The 18,234-nt window shown below is 36.0% G+C and overlaps 2 protein-coding genes across 2 annotated transcripts; one reads left to right on the top strand and one right to left on the bottom strand.

Moving 5' to 3' along the window:
- Positions 1-195: 195 nt before the first annotated feature.
- On the bottom strand, positions 196-7,158 carry napgb (N-ethylmaleimide-sensitive factor attachment protein, gamma b). The gene is made up of 12 exons (XM_032566346.1): positions 6,970-7,158; positions 6,678-6,745; positions 6,490-6,574; positions 4,745-4,762; positions 4,631-4,661; positions 4,443-4,552; positions 3,461-3,527; positions 3,305-3,375; positions 2,844-2,922; positions 2,421-2,500; positions 2,202-2,331; positions 196-1,123 (listed from the first exon to the last, which is right to left on the bottom strand). Exons 1-12 carry the CDS (start codon positions 7,023-7,025, stop codon positions 977-979), a joined length of 942 nt encoding a protein of 313 aa, XP_032422237.1. The 5' UTR covers positions 7,026-7,158; the 3' UTR covers positions 196-976.
- A 1,403-nt stretch (positions 7,159-8,561) lies between these two features.
- On the top strand, positions 8,562-17,993 carry rab12 (RAB12, member RAS oncogene family). The gene is made up of 6 exons (XM_032566347.1): positions 8,562-8,975; positions 11,064-11,124; positions 13,891-14,029; positions 14,913-15,002; positions 15,773-15,877; positions 16,307-17,993. Exons 1-6 carry the CDS (start codon positions 8,744-8,746, stop codon positions 16,412-16,414), a joined length of 735 nt encoding a protein of 244 aa, XP_032422238.1. The 5' UTR covers positions 8,562-8,743; the 3' UTR covers positions 16,415-17,993.
- Positions 17,994-18,234: the final 241 nt, after the last annotated feature.

Raw genomic sequence — 18,234 nt, 5'->3', positions numbered from 1 at the left:
TTTCCTTGGGTTAACTCTCGCTTCCTCCTAATGCCCGGCTGCAGCCATTTACTGCAAACGCATTAAATCTGAATTTTACAGACAGAAAGCATTCGCCTCATCAGAGATGGAAAGCCGTTCTGGATTTGCCGTTAGACTCCAACTGATGTGGAAAATCTGCTCGATACTTAAAGGAAGTGAAACACATCAAGAGCCTTCGAGGGCCACAGAACAGGTTTATTGAGAAGTGTGCAAAGTTTGGGAATCTGGTTGAGGAGTAAACAGGAAATGACGGGGAAAAGGAATAAATAAAAAATGTAAACAACCACTTTATCATCTTAATAAGCCTAATATTTCATTTATAAACTGACAACACATCATGGTCCCTTTTTTTATGTTTTCCACTTAAGTTTCTCTGATTTATACATTGCAAAAGTAAATAAAAAATGGCGGTACACACAGGACTATATTTCTTTATTTTAAGGTAGCAGACACCTTGAAGTAGAAGAACAAACTTAGCGTATATTTTGATTGTTATTGTAATCACTGCTGCTGAAGACAACAGGGTCACTCTAGAAGATTCTTAAATGCATCATATTTGACTTTGCATGACCATTTTATTGTTTTTAAACATGCATTATTACCAGTGTGATTGCATATTGCTTCGGTATCATTCCCAGCAGCCGTGAATACTGAATAAATTATCTCTGTACAAATAAAACACCTATCCACTGATCCAGTCGCGTTTAGAGTATTTTTATAGTTAATAATCTAACAATAACAGCAAAATGTACAGCTTCACCGAGACGACACAAAACAGAACACGTTCCTGCGCCAGGCAGAAGAACAAACTTAAGAGGCCCGATATGCTCTTCTGCGGCACTGGCTGGAACGTTTGGGTTTTTCTCCTTTTTTTTATCAGCTTGTTAGAGATCAAACAGGCCAACGTCCGGGTTGAAAAGGTTCTGAACACAGAGGAGGTTCTGGTGGCGACAGGTTAACACAACCCGCCCTCGTACTCGTCATCCTCCTCGTCCTTTGCAGCTGAAGGCGCCCCGCCGGCGCCCCCTTGTGGAGCAGCGGCGGCCTTCTTCTTCTTCCCTCCTCCTCCAGGGACTTTCAGGGAAATGGCCAGTTTGGCGTACTGGAAATACAGAAAAGGATTTTAAAAAAATATTTATGTAATTACCACTTACTTACCTTTGAGACAATGTCATGAACTAGAACGACCTTTAAAGAGAATTAAAGGTATTAAAATTGTAGGAACAATCTTATTAACTCATTAAATACATATTTATATTACAGACACTTTCTACTTTCACTTTTGTGTTTCAGTGGCAAAAAATTAGACTTAACAGACAGATGTAGCACTATATAATAATCGTTTTACAAGTTTACAGTGTAAAACAATGTAACGTGTAACCAGTGATGGCACATTTATATTGAAAAAGTAACTTTAATCGGATTACTGATTACTCCTTGAAAAAGTAACTTAGTTAGATTGCCTATTACCTGATTTGGAAAGTAACTAAGTTAAATTACAAGTTACTTTATTAGTGATTTTCAGCACCTGCTAACAAAAACCTCAATATAAAAATTACATTGGGTTTAGCTAATACTTGCTTAATTGCAAGTTCTTTTATAATGGTAATATCAACAATGTGTCTCCAGTTACAATGCTAAACTGAAGAGGAGATTGTTTAATGGTTACAACAGACCAAAAAAAAACTTTTGTAATTCTGGCATGTTTTGTATTGTTGTCTGGAAAACTCTAAACAGGATTTTAGAGTTTTCTTTAGAGTACCAGCCACCAGGTTCTAACAGCAAACGCTCTGCGCAGCACAATGCAACATGTGTTACAGTGTTACAATATTGTAACACGTGTAATATTGCATGTTATAACATTACTATACATGTAACACTGTAACAATGTTACAATGTAGAACTGCAACGAACGATTTTATTGATTATTCTATTCCTTATTCCGACGCTTGGCCCAATAATTGTGTAAAAAATGCATGTTTTTCATTTAGTCACGGAAGAACACTAACTCTAATTGTAAATTGGACATTCATGTTTACAGATGCTATTCATCTCATGGAGACAGATTTGTTTCCAGATTTTTATTGGTAAAATTTAAACCCATGTATAGTTTTTCCTCCACTTCTCAATTAAAGTTATGTAAAACGCTGTGAGAATACTTTCTTAGTAAGAGTACTCACGTCGTTGTCCATGTACTTCAGTAAAGGGGAGTTGCACACGCGGTAGGCCTGATCCTCGTCCTGCTCGTCGTAGCCCTGCAGCAGCGTCTCCATGGCAACGCAGTCTTCACTCCCGCTGTAGCCGGGCAGACTGGCGGAGACGCAATGCTTTACATAACCAGCGCCTTCACTAATGATGGTAAAGTTAAAGTTAAAGATGGCGGCGGCGCATTCCCGTACCTGTAACTCTCCCGGACACATTTATCAGCCGCCACGAAGTCGCCGCGGTGAAGATGGACCAGAACCTGGGCTGTGGTTTTCTAAAGCATCAGAACATTACATCAGGAGGTCAGGTCAGCGATAGGGACTCAATTAACACTCTGAGTTTTAATTGGTCGCTTTAAACTGAGTTCATGTAAAGAAAAGAGCGAAGGAAGAATTTATAACAAAACAAAGAAAGAATTGATCAAAAAACTAAAAGATTTCTGACAAAACAAAACAATTTATGGCAAAAAGAAGGAAGGAAGGAATAAAACTCTAACTCTTTTCTACCTTAACAGATAACTGAACAGAGCAGCATAAATCAACCATGAACAGTTCTGACTGCTTTTCCTTCAGGATCAGACCCGGTCATGTCCAGAACCAGAACCTGAGCAGACCCACCTTGAAACACATGGGGAAGTTCTCAATCTCTTTGTACATATTCTTCTCTTTTTGCAGAGCAACTGCAGCTTCGTCCAGCCTGTTTAAAATAAATGTAATCACTTTTCTATCACAATCACATTATCTACTCTACATCGCAAGCACAACCACCATGTAGGTTAATATTTTCAACACATCATCATCATTTCCAGGCATATTTTCTGACTTCATGGGTCACCTAAACAGATAAAGTTTTAAAAAGTGGGATGGAAAAATGTGTTTTTAATTTAGTTGCGTGATAATTCTGCACAATAATTGTGCACATTTAGATATTTTCCTAAAAAAGGAAAATATCAGCAAAAAGGCTTATTTGAGCGCTATAGTTGGTAATTAATAAAAGATTAATCCTCAAAAATAGCACTAATTGTGCACACTGTGTGTTAAACAATCCAGTGGAAAATTACAACTAAATAATCTTTCACCTTTTTAACCTGACCAGCAGTCTGGAGGCTTTTCCCAGCAGCTCCACCGCCTGACGCAGACGGTCTTCGTTCTGCAAACGTTACACCACGATGTCGTTAAGCAATAGCAAAATAACCAAAAATTCTGAATTATTCCATTTTTAAAGGAATTCTCACCTCAAATACACCTGCCGCCTTCTGGTAAAGGTCAACAGCTTTCTCTAGATTTATGGGCTCTATGAGTCTGAGGAGGAAAAATGTGTTTTAGTTCAGAGGAAAATCAGTTGTTTGCACCATTTGTTTTTATGACCAGACACTAATGCTAAAGTGCCAGAAGCTAAAATGTTGTGGTGCTTTGCAAAGGTCCTCTATCTGTTAGGTTTTTCTCATTTTAATGGTCTATAATCACAGACTTTGGTGTATTTTAATGATTTTATGTGGCGCACAAACAAAAAGTGTTGGAAAATTGTGAAATTAATTAGTTTTCAAAATATTTTGCAAATAAAAATGTGAAAATTAATCCAATATGTGTATTTGTACTCTGACAATATTAAATAAACTCCAGGGCAACCAAACACATTCAGGATTCACTTAATTATTAATAGTAATAATAATATTATTAATGATAATATATTTTTTAAAAGACTTAAAGATTTAGAACAGTTAGGGCTGCATGTAACATTATTTTAGTAATCCATTACTCTATGATGTTCTTCCAGCAAATGGCCTCTTTTTGAGTCTGATTAATCGCGATTAATCGATTACTAAATTAGTTTACAATTACTTTGATAATAGATTAATCGATTCAGCTCTACAGACAATCTCTTCATGAGGCTGTTATGTAATATAATAACAGTGTCTTCAATAAGAGGCGTCTTCTGAAGAGCTGTAATACAGACTGCTACAGGAGATCTTTCCAGCAGCTCTTTACAAAAACCTTTAATTTCCTTCCGGGATTAATGAAATTTTTTTTTTAATTAATTGAGTTAAATTCACAGGGATTAAGCCTTTAAGGACTGGAATTTAAAACCTTTAATTAAAGGTGTGGTCATAATGCGACAGACTATGATGAAGGCATGAAAACCACAGTGTCAGCTGACTGTTTATCACGCAAGTTAACTCTTTTACTTCTCTAAGGAGAAAATAGCGTTGGTTTTACTTTCCGGCCCGATCCAAGGCCATAGCGGCGGTGTCGGGCGTCCCGTTCTCCATGTACATCATGCAGGCTTTCTCTATGTACTGGATGGCCTCTGGCATTTTCTTTTGCTCCTGTTGTAACAAGGCAGGTTAATCCACACCGGATGAATATCTCCTCCCAGTGGATCACAAAGTCCTGCCAGCACTCACCTTCATCATCATCCCTGCCTGCTCAATAGCCCTGAGGAAGAGGAGGGCAGATAAGCCAAGATAAACGGCAAGTTTCATGTTTGCAGCAGGTCAAATGTAATTAATGATACTTACTTTGCAGCATGAAAGAGTCTGTAGATCAAGTTAAGGAAATGTGGAGAACACAACATGGATGCATGTTGAAGACAAGGCTTAAAATGGACATTAAACAGTGATGGATTTATCTATGCATTTAATTACAAGGAAAAATTAAAAATCTTCCCAAGTATTTTTGATCTGGTTACTGGTGCTTGAAATTAGACAAAACTAACTTACAAGTAACTTTTCAGCAAGCTATGGGAGCTTGTTTTAAGTAAATAATTGATATTGATTTAAAAAGTACTAGTTCCATTGGCAGATTATTTCACTTATAAAATGTGAAAAAAATGTCATAAGTGAAATAATCTGTACTTAAGTAAATATTGACTTAAAACAAGCTCATTTATCTGGCTGAAAAGTTCCTTGTAAGTTAGTTTTGTCTTACTTTAGGTGTACTAAAACATTTGAACAAAGAACTAGACCACATGTGTCAAACCGAAGGCCCGCGGGCCAAATCTGGCCCACTATAACTTTCCATGTGGCCCTCTAGGCTCTACAGAGACGCATAAATAAGCCTTCAGTAAAACAGTAGTGTGTGTAAATATTTTATCAATGAAATCAGAACAGCTTTTATCGGATTCTACCAAATGACATTAATGTGACAAAAAGTTATTTAAGTTTAAGAAGAAAACAACAAATATTCACATTTTAATAGTTTAATTGGTGTTTCTATCAATATAATTTGCCAGAACAAGTACAAGTACAAGTCCTTCAAGTACATTCATAATCCAGATGTGGCTGCAAATAAAAACCAGAACAAGTCCAAAAATACTTGGTAAGATTTTGTGTTTTTGCAGTGTAACATACTAGTGTCAGTGAAAGGAGGACTGGACACTTTCACACAAGACTTGCTCAACCAAGCCACTTTTCAAGAATTTGAAAACCAGACGACTTTCTTTTAGAACAGAAAACATGCAAAATCCTTTTTAACTTTGCCATCTACAATGAATAATATTCCTTCCCAACAAAAACCTCATTATTTGCTTGATTATATTTCATTTTGTTGGCTCGTGTGATGAAAGGTTTGGACACCCCTGGTAGAAACATTGTATTTTTGAATTTGAGCACTGTCTCTTTTTTTTTTAGTAACAGTATGATAGTTGTCCTTCTCTGCGCTGCACAACTTTGTCTCAAAGTACAGCTCTGGAAAAAAATTAAGAGACCATTTAAAATGATCAGTTTCTCTGATTTTACTTTTGAGTAAGTTTGAGTAAAATGAACATTGTCCTTTTATTCTATGAAATGCTGACATGTCTCTGAAATTCCAAGCAAAGATTTAGTACTTATTTGCAGAAAATGAGAAATGGTCAAAATAACAACAACAAAAAATGCAGTGCTTTCAGAAAACAAAACAAGTTCATATTAATTTAGAAACAAAAATACTAATGTTTAAACTCAGGAAGAGTTCAGAAATCAATATTTGGTGGAATAACAATAAGGTTTTCAATGGAGTTCAGTGCAGCAGGCTCTTCTTTTTTTCAGAGCTTTATGCTGTCCAGGTCAGCATAAAGCTGACAAATACAGGATGAGTGAAAAAATAATCAAACTTTGACAGAAAACCTTTAAAAAACCTGGAGAACCATTTGTTAGCAACTCTGTGAAGTTCTACATAAATGTACAGAGAGATCTGGGTTATTAATGGCGTAAATAAATGAGTTGTGGTGTAAAACCTTTAAACATTGTCTTGTTTGTAATGGGTGAGAATGCTATCTGCAGGATACGTCTTGTTTTCTGTGTGATACTCAGCCTCCTTCAGGTAAGCATCCTTAGCTTGCTCATACTGCTTTGCGTTCTTGAAGCAAACAGCTACAAACAAAAGATCAACACAGAGACAGTTTACTATAAACTCGTTAAAAACCTTCTCTCTCTCTCTCTCCAGGTATAAAACCGGGTTTATGATCTGTGTTACCTGCTTTGGCGTACTCTGATGCCGCACTGTCAAAGTCAGGTTTCCATTTTGTCAGACTCGTCTTTAAGCTACAACATTAAAATAATGAATTAATAACAATCAGGCTAAGCAACCATGATAAGAAAATACTAATATTAAGAATAAGGGTCTATTAAATGTTTATTAATGTCGCAGTATTGTGTGCGACGTACAAATAAATAAGCTGCTACGGTGGCCTTACAGCAGCTAGCTACAGCAACATAAACTGCTGCTAGCTCCGCGGATAAATCTTCTCATTTCTGTCGTTTCTCACCATTTCTCCGCTTTAGCGATGTGTTCATGGGCTTCGTTTATCTTCTGAGCTGCCATCCCGACGCTCTTCAACGGTCCTGATATCGATAATAATCCCGTGGATGTTGGTCCCGTCTGTGTTTGGATTAGCAGGAACTCCTCCTCAACGGAAACGTCATCGGATGTCGCAGCCTACGGGTGCCGCGGAGGACAAACGTCTGCGCGAGAATGGGTGCAACGTGAAAAGTGGGGAGAAGCGTGAATGTTTAAACCAAAGTTAATAAATACATAAATAAAGAAACAAAAATAATAAATGCAAATAAATAAATGTAAATAAGAGGATTAGGGCCACCGGGAGAAAAAAAAATCAGATTTTTTTTCTCTGAATTTTAACCTTTTTTCACAATTCTTGTTTTAAAGTCTGACTTTTATCTCAGATTTCTGACTTTGATCTAAGAATTTTGATTTTATTCTGAGAATTGTAACCTTCATCTCAGTATTTTTTACTTTCTTTCCATCTCAGAATTCAGACTCTTTTTTGTTCCTCACAATTCCGAATTTTTAAAAAAAAATTCTGGTATTAAAGTCAAATTTTTATCTCTAAATTCAGACTTCGGTGTCAAATTTCTGATTTTAATATCCGAATTGTGACTTTTTTTCAGAATTTTTACTTTTTTTTCAACCTCAGATTTCAAACATTTACCTCCAAATTCTGCCTTTAGTCTTGGACTTTTGATTCTACTCTCAGAATTTAAATTTTTTCAGAATTGTGCCTCTTTAATCTCAGAATTTTTAGTTCTTTCTACCTTAGATTTCAAACTCTTTTTTCCCCTCACAATTCAGACTTTTTTAAACACAGTTCTGGGAATAAAGTCAGACTTTTATATTTGAATTCTGACTTTAATCTCAGATTTATGATAATAATGGGGGCACAGAACAAAACAATGAACAAAAAAAACATGACAATATTGAATTGTTTAATATATTAAGTGAGCCACTTGCGCCTCCAGAGCAGGTTTCAAAGATGAAAACTGTGATCCTATCTCAATATGACTGAAGCTAAAACAGCAAAAGCTTTTTTATTATTATTAATTGTTAAAGTAAAATTGTGTAGAGACCAATTACTGACAGTTCCTGTGTCAGCATGTATAATAAGAAATTGATTTAGTATTTGCTCTTCAGTATAGGGGCCATGAAATGGATCAGGACAAATTTGACAAGGGCACTGGTCCCTGGTAGTCCCCATCTAGGACCGCCCATGGGTACAGCTCCCTGAAACGCTACTGTTTCAGGGTTTATCTTCTACATAATAAACATTATCAGATGCAAAGAAATGAAATACGTTTCTTGCCAACCGCTAATAAATTTAAAGAAGAAGAAATGAAATGAGCTATATTTAAACCGTTTATTCTTCTAGTTCTTAATTATTTCCTTTGCATTCCCTGCAACTGCAAGAAGCAAGTGGGATTTGTTAGTTTAATAATTCATTAAACTAACTAATTAGCGGAAACAAGGAAACGTTAAATTGTAAGTTTTCGTTTTGTTTTGTTTTTTCTTCTTAGATTTCGTATTTTTTAGAAGCAAATATTTGGATAAAAATAAGTCTGGGAAACGGAAGTGACGCAATGACATCCAGGGTCTTTAATGGCTGAACAACAACAACTATCAGCGGGCAACAAACTTTCCCTAACTTCTCTGGACAATAAAGAAAGTTTGAAGTAGAAAATTACTTCGGCAGTATTTCAGCTTAGGTTTGTTCATATGTTACTTTTGTTGTCATAAATGTGGAATTACTGATGGATCCGAGATATGATATACCGCGGAGGGCCGCTGCCGGTGGTGGCAGCGGAGGCTCGGAGAACTCGTCTCCCGCTCTGGGGGCTCAGTCCCGCCGCAGGAAGATGCCTCCCCGACCCGCTGACTTCAAACTCCAGATTATAATTATTGGCTCCCGTGGAGTAGGTAAAACCAGCCTCATGGAGAGGTTCACGGACGATACTTTCTGCGAGTCATGCAAGTCGACAGTAGGTGAGTACAGGATCTGTTTTTTCCCCTCTACTTTTTATTCAGGCAGTTTCAGTTGGTTTTAAAAACGGGACCCGACTACTTCCTGAAAACCCATTAAAACTACGACTACGGAATGAGCGAAATGCGGTTTTTCCCTCCCTGTTCACTGTGAGAAGCTAAATCATGCTTACTGGTGTGAGACGACAAAGAGTGAAGTTTATAGTAATAGAGTTAAGTTGTATTTACCATAGTGTTAATAGGTTTCTAATGGTCTAAAAATTATCTATATGGGTAATAGTTGCAATTAAAATATACTGTTAAGCGTGAATTAACATAAAGATAAGAAAAAATTACGTGGGTTTTATGAGACTAATGTCTGGTCTAGTTCAGCCACTAGCTCCCATTTTCCTCCATTTTAAATTTTTATATTTTCCTGCATCGTTTTGATATAAAAATTTTTGCTTTTGTTGTTTATTTAAACAAAATTAATTGTTGTTGCGACCCTGTAAACAGTCCTGTGACCTGGACCCCAGCCAGCCATAATGGCCAGACCCAAAATAGTCACACACAAGCAGCTGCTATGATGGAGCTCCATGTTGTCTTGTCATTCCTGTGACCCAGCAAAGACTCTCTGATATTATGTTAATTTTATCAGAGGCCACTTGTGGAAATGTTTTGCATTATCCTGTGTAATGTTTATTTATATCCTGTAATATAAGTCTGCTGTGTTCTCAACTTGTGTTTCCTATTTTACTTTCAAATATGCAACAAGTAGACCATACTGTTTACTACTTGTTGTCATACCCTTCAAATTCAGATTTAACGCTGTAGAAGAGCTCAGAGAAATAATTTTCTTTAAGTAACACAAAATAAAGTAAAAATATGAAGTAAAATTCAAAGTATCTCAGTATGCACTTAGCCAAAGTAGCAGATGTCACTAAAATAGATTCGATCAGGTTGTTGGTTACCAGTGATTGCCGTTTTGTATTCTTTTGTATTCTGGCTTTGGGGATAAATTTTCAGTCCTGCTGCCCAGGAACTTTTGGCTGCAGCTGCTCTCTTGCTCTGCTGGGATCGATTGGAGGGGGTGACTGTCACAGGCCACTGATTGGGATGCTCTGTGCCTACCTCTGGCAGAGCCTCTCGAAGATAGTCCCCACAGAGTCCAGCCACCTCCGCACAACCAACCCAACCCTGCGGGCGAGTTTGTCTAGACACTTGCTGTTCTTCTCTGTCAAGCAGCTACCCAAAAGACGACTTGGACTTGGACTTTTGGATTTTATGTTGATTCTTTTTATATAATAGCACAAACTCAGTCAGATTGCCTACAGAGGAGCTCAATTTCAAATCTGAACGCTTGCAACAATTTTTGATTGGATGTAGTTCTATAGTTATACATTGCTATTTAGGGATTTTGCCCAGCAGATAGGTGAATCTCCATCCTAGTCTTTAGTCTTTTTTATTTGTTTTTTGTATCTTCTGCATATCTCTGTCTTCAAAGATTAGCTGGATTAATACTGGCATTAAATTAAATTACAAACAAATTCTATTTACCAATTAGGTCACTTCTGACACTTTTCAGAGATTTATTTTTTAAAATTTAAATTAAAAAAGCAGTTCTCCCTCCACTGCAAAATCATATTCTGTTCTGTGTTTTTTTATCCCATAAAATCCCAATAAAATGCATCAGTCTGTTGTCGTAATGTAATAAAATGTTAAAAAGCTTATCAAAGGAACTTTAATCCATCACAGGTAACTTTAAACAAGATTAAAAACCAGTCGAATGGAAACCCCACCAGAAACTATTCACATGAAAATCAAAGCAACACAATAAACTTCAATGTCAGCCTTCATCAACTCAGTAAAAAACATAGTACATAATATGCCTGCTTTAGATACTAAAACATATCTAAGTATCTAAAGATACTAAAACATAGTTGTACTTTTGTCTGTTTTTTTTTAATATTATTCCTTTTTTGCTGAATGATGTTTTAATGTTTTCTGATCATTGTTGAAAATGAGAATTTGTTCTCATTGAACTCACCTGGTTAAATAAAAGAAATTATGGATGGCATTCAGCTGAATTCACATTTCTGTTTCCTTTTGTAGGTGTTGATTTCAAAATCAAGACAGTTGAATTGAGAGGGAAGAAGATCAGACTTCAGATATGGTGAGTTTTCCTCTGGGATGACAAGCAGTTGATGCTGCACCAACCAAGCTGCTGCCATGCAAGGCTCATCTGACCTGTGCAGATGGTTCGTTTATTTGTTTTTAAATTAAAAACTGGACATTTTGAAGGCAGCGTGAGTTTTTACTTAAGATTTACATACATTTTAAAGAAACAAAACAAACATATTCTATTAGCTCACTGCACTAATGTGCTCTAATAATGTAGCAAATATTATCTTGATGATATTCATGATGCGTTTGTTCAGTTTTATTTCATTCAGTATTTCTTTTTAAGTTGTGTCTCTCTTACAGCTTTAAATCTTCCTGAATATTTGAAATGGAAATCTAAAATTTAATCATATTTATGATTAAATTAAATTACAGATTAAATGTGTTTTAGGTTCTAGAACAAACAAACAAACAAAAAAATCCGATATATTTTCCAAATGGAAGAAAGCATTTAGTTTAGTAAAAATAAAAATAAAACATTTAACTTCACTACTACTAAATTTCTTTGCTAAAACAATTTTTTATTGACTATTATTTTTAAAAAAAACATAGTTCACATTTATCCTTTTTTGATGACTTCTTTTTGTTGTTGCTTCGTCACATGCAACAAATAATTTCACTAAACTCCAGGTCTTTATGCTCACTTCCAATTTTTTATTTTTAATGAATTTATTTATTTTTTATTAAAATTCAGTTTTATTTTGTATGGTTGTTCATACTAAATAAATGCGTCAGTAATCTGTGTGAATGGTTTACGACGCCAAACCGAACCGCATGCGTAGAAGAAGAAAGTAGACGTTACGTTTGTGTCGCATAAAGATGATGAAATCCCTTTAATTATCAGAATCTGAACTGCCTTTAATGTCATTGTGCACGAATAAAGCACAGCAGAATATAAAAAATAGCAACTCTCAAAGAAACAAAGAACAACTGGGATGTTAAGAATAAAATAAATAAAAATGGATAAATAAAGATCAGGTTTTAGATGGATTTGCTATGTTCAGTGCAACAGCAGCTCTTTGTAGAAATTGTTCTTTTGTCCTTGATTTTATTTTCCAAATTAAATTTTTTTACTCCCGTTTTAATTTTTCTGAATTGAGTTTTTTTTCCACTTTTAACCATATTTATTAACCCAGTTCTGGTACTGACGAAGTGTACATTTTAAAGTTCCTAATAAAGCACTTGCTTTGGAGGATGGGCCGTTTTGGATTTATTGAATTTCATTTACATCCAGCTTATTTGGCAAGTTTTGTTTGTGAAAAATTACACAAGCTGAACTTTATCGATTGGTTTTTGGATCCGAGTCGCGCCACTCGGAGCTCAGCTTCAGTGTGGGACCGCCTTTGCCTGTTTCACTAACACATTTCTGCTGCTGACTAACAGTCACCCACCTTCCCATCTCAAACTCACTCCTCCACCAGTCCTCACTCTGATCTGGACAGCTGTCACCCAGGGTGTGTGTGTGTGTGTGTGTTTTCGTGTTGAAATCTCTCATCAAGCTCCACCTCAGCTTTGTCCAGTCTCGGCTAACCCTGCCATTGTGCTGCTGTCTGTCCACTCTCCTGTTCATTAGCCTGACTGTGACTCACTGGGGAAAAGGGAGAGACTAGATGGCTGAAGGTACAGTAGCTCTGCACTTAGTGTTGCTCATACTGCTGTCATTAAAAATCCAACTGTGGGTTGTTGGTTTTGTTTTGTTTTTTCTTCCTTTTGATCTGTAAATAAAATCTATGAACAGGGAATTTAATTCAGACATCATTAAGCCATGACACCATAATTACAAACCTGTTTAATAATACATTTCATTCTACTTTTTATCTTATTTTACCAGCTGTTTAAATGTGATTGTGTTGTAACACACAAGCATTCTTTGTACGTTGTATATTTAGAAATTTTTATGGTTAAAAATGACAAAAATCTATGTATTTTAATCAGAGCTTAAACAATTAATCGGATTAATCATGATTAATAGACTGTTGACATAATTGTTAACTAATTTAGTAGTTGATTAATCTGAAAAAAAGTTGACCTACAGGGCTTAACTATAGCCACATGCCACAATTTCACATTTTTATTCACCAGAGCGATTGTTGAAATGATCAATCAGATAAATTATGATGAATCAGTTATTGAAATAATCATAAACTATTTTAGTAATTGATTAATTATTAACTGGAGAATGCAGACTCGAAGGGGGGAGAGGGATTGCTGAAAGAACAGCATATTCAGAGCAGGAATTAAGCCAAAACTGTACAAAAAAAAATATATACATTTTGCATTTAAGATTAGAGCTGGAACAATTAATTGTGATTAATTAATCATTTAAATAATCGTCAACTAATTTAGGACTCAAAAAAGCCGTTTACTAAAAGAACGACATGTCATTTTCATGTCAAACTGGTATATTTAAAGTGGCAGGAGAAATTGTAGTTTATGAACCTTTTCTGTAAATAAAAATCAGAAAATGTGGCATTTTTGTTCAACCCTCTTTACTCTGATATGTCTAAAAGAAGGATCATAACGTTGCGGCTCTCAGCTGTCGTTAATCAGAGAAAACAGCAAATCATTAAAATGATTACATCACTAATGTAAAAAAAAACAAGCTTTCTCGATTGATTCTTTTTTGATCATAACCACATCTTCATTTAATATAATGAAGTCCTGTTCATCTTAAAGTAAATTATTTCTGATTCAAACTGATATTTTTGTTTATATTGAAATGCTTTTTAAAGAATGTGGTCTGATCTCTGTGCGACAGGGACACTGCAGGCCAGGAGAGGTTTAACAGCATCACTTCGGCCTACTACAGAGGAGCCAAGGGAATAGTCGTGGTTTATGACATCACAAAACAGGAAACGTTCGATGACCTTCCTAAATGGATGAAAATGATAGACAAGGTAAAAGAAACTCATCAGATGTATTTGATTAAGAAGACACCTCTGTGACACAGATGAAGAGGAAAGAAATTTAGCTCAAAAGTAGTACTGTGTATCCTGATGAGCATTGTATATAGTCCGCCTCCTGTAACTTTTAGATTTTCTTAGAACTATTACCGATCGACTGTACAGTACAGACCAAAAGTTTGGACACACCTTCTAATTCAATGGGTTTTCTTTATTTTCATGACTATTTATAAGGCAAGAAATCCCACTTATTAACCTGACAGGGCACACCTATGAAGTGAAAACCATTTCAGGTGACTACCTCTTGAAGCTCATCAAGAAAATGCAGAGTGTGTGCAAAGCAGTAATCACAGCAAAAGGTTGCTACTTTGAAGAAACTAGAATATAAGGGGTATTTTCAGTTGTTTTACACTTTTTTGTTTAGTGCATATTTCCACATGTGTTATTCATAGTTTTGATGCCTTCAGTGTGAATCTACAATGTCAATAGTCATGAAAATAAAGGAAACTCGTTGAATTAAAAGGTGTGTCCAAACTTTTGGTCTGTACTGTATGTGTAAAGTGAAAAAAAATAAAATGCTAATTTTAAAAAAAGAAGAGGAGGGCATCAATCAGGGAGACTGAAGAGTGAAACTACGTCAAGAAAGGTTGTTTTTTTTGTGCTTTTCTGACACACATTTACTACTTTTTTTATTTTTATTTCCCTTTAAATACTTTCTAAAAACCTGTCAAATGTTGTGAAAAACATCCCAAACCTAATTAACTGACCCATAGTGTTTTTTTCCAGCCAACATTGGTTGACACTGTAACTTTCTGAAAACCCAGTGCTGTTTTTTGAGTTGTTTTTCTCCGCTGTGTTTCTGGTTGTGGCGTGTTAGTACGCCTCAGAGGAAGCAGAGCTTCTGCTGGTTGGGAACAAGCTGGACTGTGAGACGGATCGGATCATCTCAAAACAACAAGGAGAGAGAGTGAGTTCGCGTCTTTGCGTCATCGCTACAACCTCAGACTTTCCTCTCACGTTTACCAGCTGATGCGTAGGCCTGTCACGATAATCAATAAATCAATTAATCACATGATAAATTAAAGCAAACTCAATGATTTCCACTTGCATGGTTTTTTTTTCTACCAAAAACTGGATGATAAAAGTCTCCAGCCTGCTGCTTTTGTCTCAACTAAACCTTTTTTTTCTGAAGGACATTTTTGTTTACAAAAACATCATAATTTATTTTATTTGTTGTTTAAATAACTCTTTATTTAACAGGGTGTTCATAAGACTGACATGAACATAAAGGAGTCTTCATGAATGTTTGACTGTTGTCTTAAAGTGTCATTGAGTAAATAATGGGACTTTTAATGCAACTTTGCATTAAAAGTGTAATTATTTACCGAATTACACTTCATGACAGCATTCATGAAGACTCCTTATGCACACACCGTCAAAGTGTTTCTGTTGTTTATTTATTTCGGATATTTAAATGTTTTCCAGTGCCAGTGTTAAATGTTCATTAGAATTTAAAGTTTATTAATCTTTCACAATGTGTTCTTGCCATTATTACAACTTGAACATGGTCTCAAAACAACAATTTTATCTTTTATTGCAATAACTTCTGGGACAATTTATCGTCTAGTAAAATTTGTTATCATGCCAGGCCTGCTGATGGCTCGTCCCTTCCCCGCCGGTAATGGTAATGATGCTAATGCTGCATTTCCTGATTTATGTGACGTTTATATTTTACAGTTTGCCTCTCGGATAACTGGGATGCGCTTCTGCGAAGCCAGTGCCAAGGATAATTATAACGTGGATGAGATTTTCGTCAAGCTTGTTGATGACATTCTCAGCAAGGTTGGTGTGTTCAGGATTTTGAATATTTATTTATTTATTAGGTAAAACGATGTGCAGCTAAATTAAGTATTCATGTTTTAACTGATTATGTTTGTAACCACTTTTATCTTTTATTGTTCCATTAGTGTAATTAGATTTTAAATAATTTAATAGAATAAAGAGAGATCAGGGGTAACATTCAGCAAAGCCAAGAATTGGCATTTAATTGCATATATTATATAAAATTATTTTGTTTTGAAAATAATTTTGATTTGGGAACATTTTTTTTTATTATTATAATTGGAAATCTCATATGTCATGAAAAAAATTAGCTGTTTTATTTTTAATCCATATCTCCCAGCTCCAGTGCAGGTAAAGCTCCGGTTTGTTGCCATTTCTGTCTTGTTTTCTCACCTGTGCACGGCTGAGTTTCCTGTTTTTATCCTCCAGATGCCTCTTGAGGTTCCCAACAAGGAGCTCTCCAACAGCGTCCTGTCTCTGCAGCCTGAACCCGAAGTGCCACCGGAGCTGCCCCCTCCCCGCATGCGCTGTTGCTGAGACTCTGTGTGGAAACACACCCGACACACACACACACACACACCCTCACACACCCCGACACTCTCTGAAACCTGCAGTGTATCAGCGTGGCCACATGGGGGCAGTACACAGCAGCACTTTAGCGTTATTGACCGCTGCTGTAATTGTTGCATGAATCGAGCAGTATTATCCTCTCTCTGTTCCTTCCTCTTCTCCGTTACTGAACACTTTGACCTGCAGCACACTAACGCTTACACCTGGAGACCCTTCCTACCACCTGCCTGTCTACACCCAGACTACCTCAGTGTTTGGACGGTTGTTACATTAGGCATGTGGGGAACCTCTCACTAATTTTAAAATCGCTCCAAGACAAAGGGATTACATCTCACATCTTTCTATAGCTCAGTTTAAACTTGACGTGTTTTTACTAAGTGACGGATAAAAAATAAATACGGTGTGGTTGCTGTAATTACTGGATAAGGTGGAGATATTTTTGCCAAGTTATAGATTTATGGATCTACTTTACCTTGAAGTATTAATGTGGCTGGAGTTATTTTTCTATAAATTGTAACGTTTTGCACTACAAAACCAGATTCCCATTTTACGCTGACATGCAGGAAAACAAAATAACACAAGTTGTAGTTTATTTAGCACTAACGTGGCTACTCTGTAGACGCAAGGAGACATGGGTAATGTAGTCCTGGATCTATTTGTGTTAAGCAGGGGAATAAAGACAATACCGCCAGAATGCAGACATAGTTCTATCCTTTCTTGTTACTAATACTTCTTTGTTGTTTGTTTATTTTCTAATGAATTCAGGGGGAAGAAAAAAAGAATAAAGGCTTAAAAAATTGGAGCAGTTGAAGGCGACTTGCTTGGTGTTTGTATGACTCAGGAAACTGATGGGCTCAACTGCACAGTCGGGATTTTCTTCTGAATTAAAGTCCCATTATGTTAGGTGTACTGACATCTAGTGGTGAAGTTGTAAACTGCATCTAACTCCACAGCCTTTCTACTAATTCACCATGTTTAGATCACTTATAATCTTGCATTTCTCCCACATTTTGGTCTGGTGGATTGTTTAAGTTCAGGCTTTGTTTGTTATGAAATTATCGCAGAAGTAGCAACGTAGCACTGTGAGTTTTCATAATAAAAAGAAAGAAACCCTCTCAAACTGACAGCTTTTCTAGAATAAAAAAAAAAAAAAAGTTTTCAGTTAAACCTAGCAATAAGATTATCGTCCAGCAGAACAATGTTTGCGCTGAAATTATCTGGAAAATTGGGATTTTTATCGCCTGAGTTTTGGAAGTGTGAGCGTTTCTTCAGATAGCGGTGTTTGTTTGGAAAGGAAACCTTTCTTCCCATGACGTTTTGGCACTAACCCTGTGGACTTCGTTCTGATTACTAAGCCTTTTAATACTTTGTGGTTTAACTATACATTTAAAGAATTGCATTTTATTTGCAACGTGTATCCATTATGTCTGTTATTTTGTGTTAAAACCAGTCTCTGGAAGGTTTAAAGCAGGTTGACTGTATTTATAACTTGTGGCATTCTTGAACTAATGAAATGCAATTAAAGATGTCTATATTTATTACTAAAGATTTGTGTTTATTTACGTTTTTTGGGTGACTGAGAGATTAGGAAGTTTGTGGTGGTGGCAGCATCATGTGGAGAAAAAACTGTAAGAGTCTGCAAAAAATATGAGACAGGACCACGACAAGCATGAAGCCTGAGGCTAAAATCAAATAGCTTTGAATAAAGCACATTCATGTGTTCAAATGGTGTAGTCAAAGTCCAGGCCTAAATCTAATTTGGAATTTTGCTAAGCTTGAACAGTTGG

The sequence above is a fragment of the Xiphophorus hellerii genome, chromosome 6, assembly GCF_003331165.1.
Source record: "Xiphophorus hellerii strain 12219 chromosome 6, Xiphophorus_hellerii-4.1, whole genome shotgun sequence".
Taxonomy (NCBI): Eukaryota; Metazoa; Chordata; class Actinopteri; order Cyprinodontiformes; family Poeciliidae; genus Xiphophorus; species Xiphophorus hellerii.
This window is presented reverse-complemented; position numbering and strand designations above follow the sequence as displayed.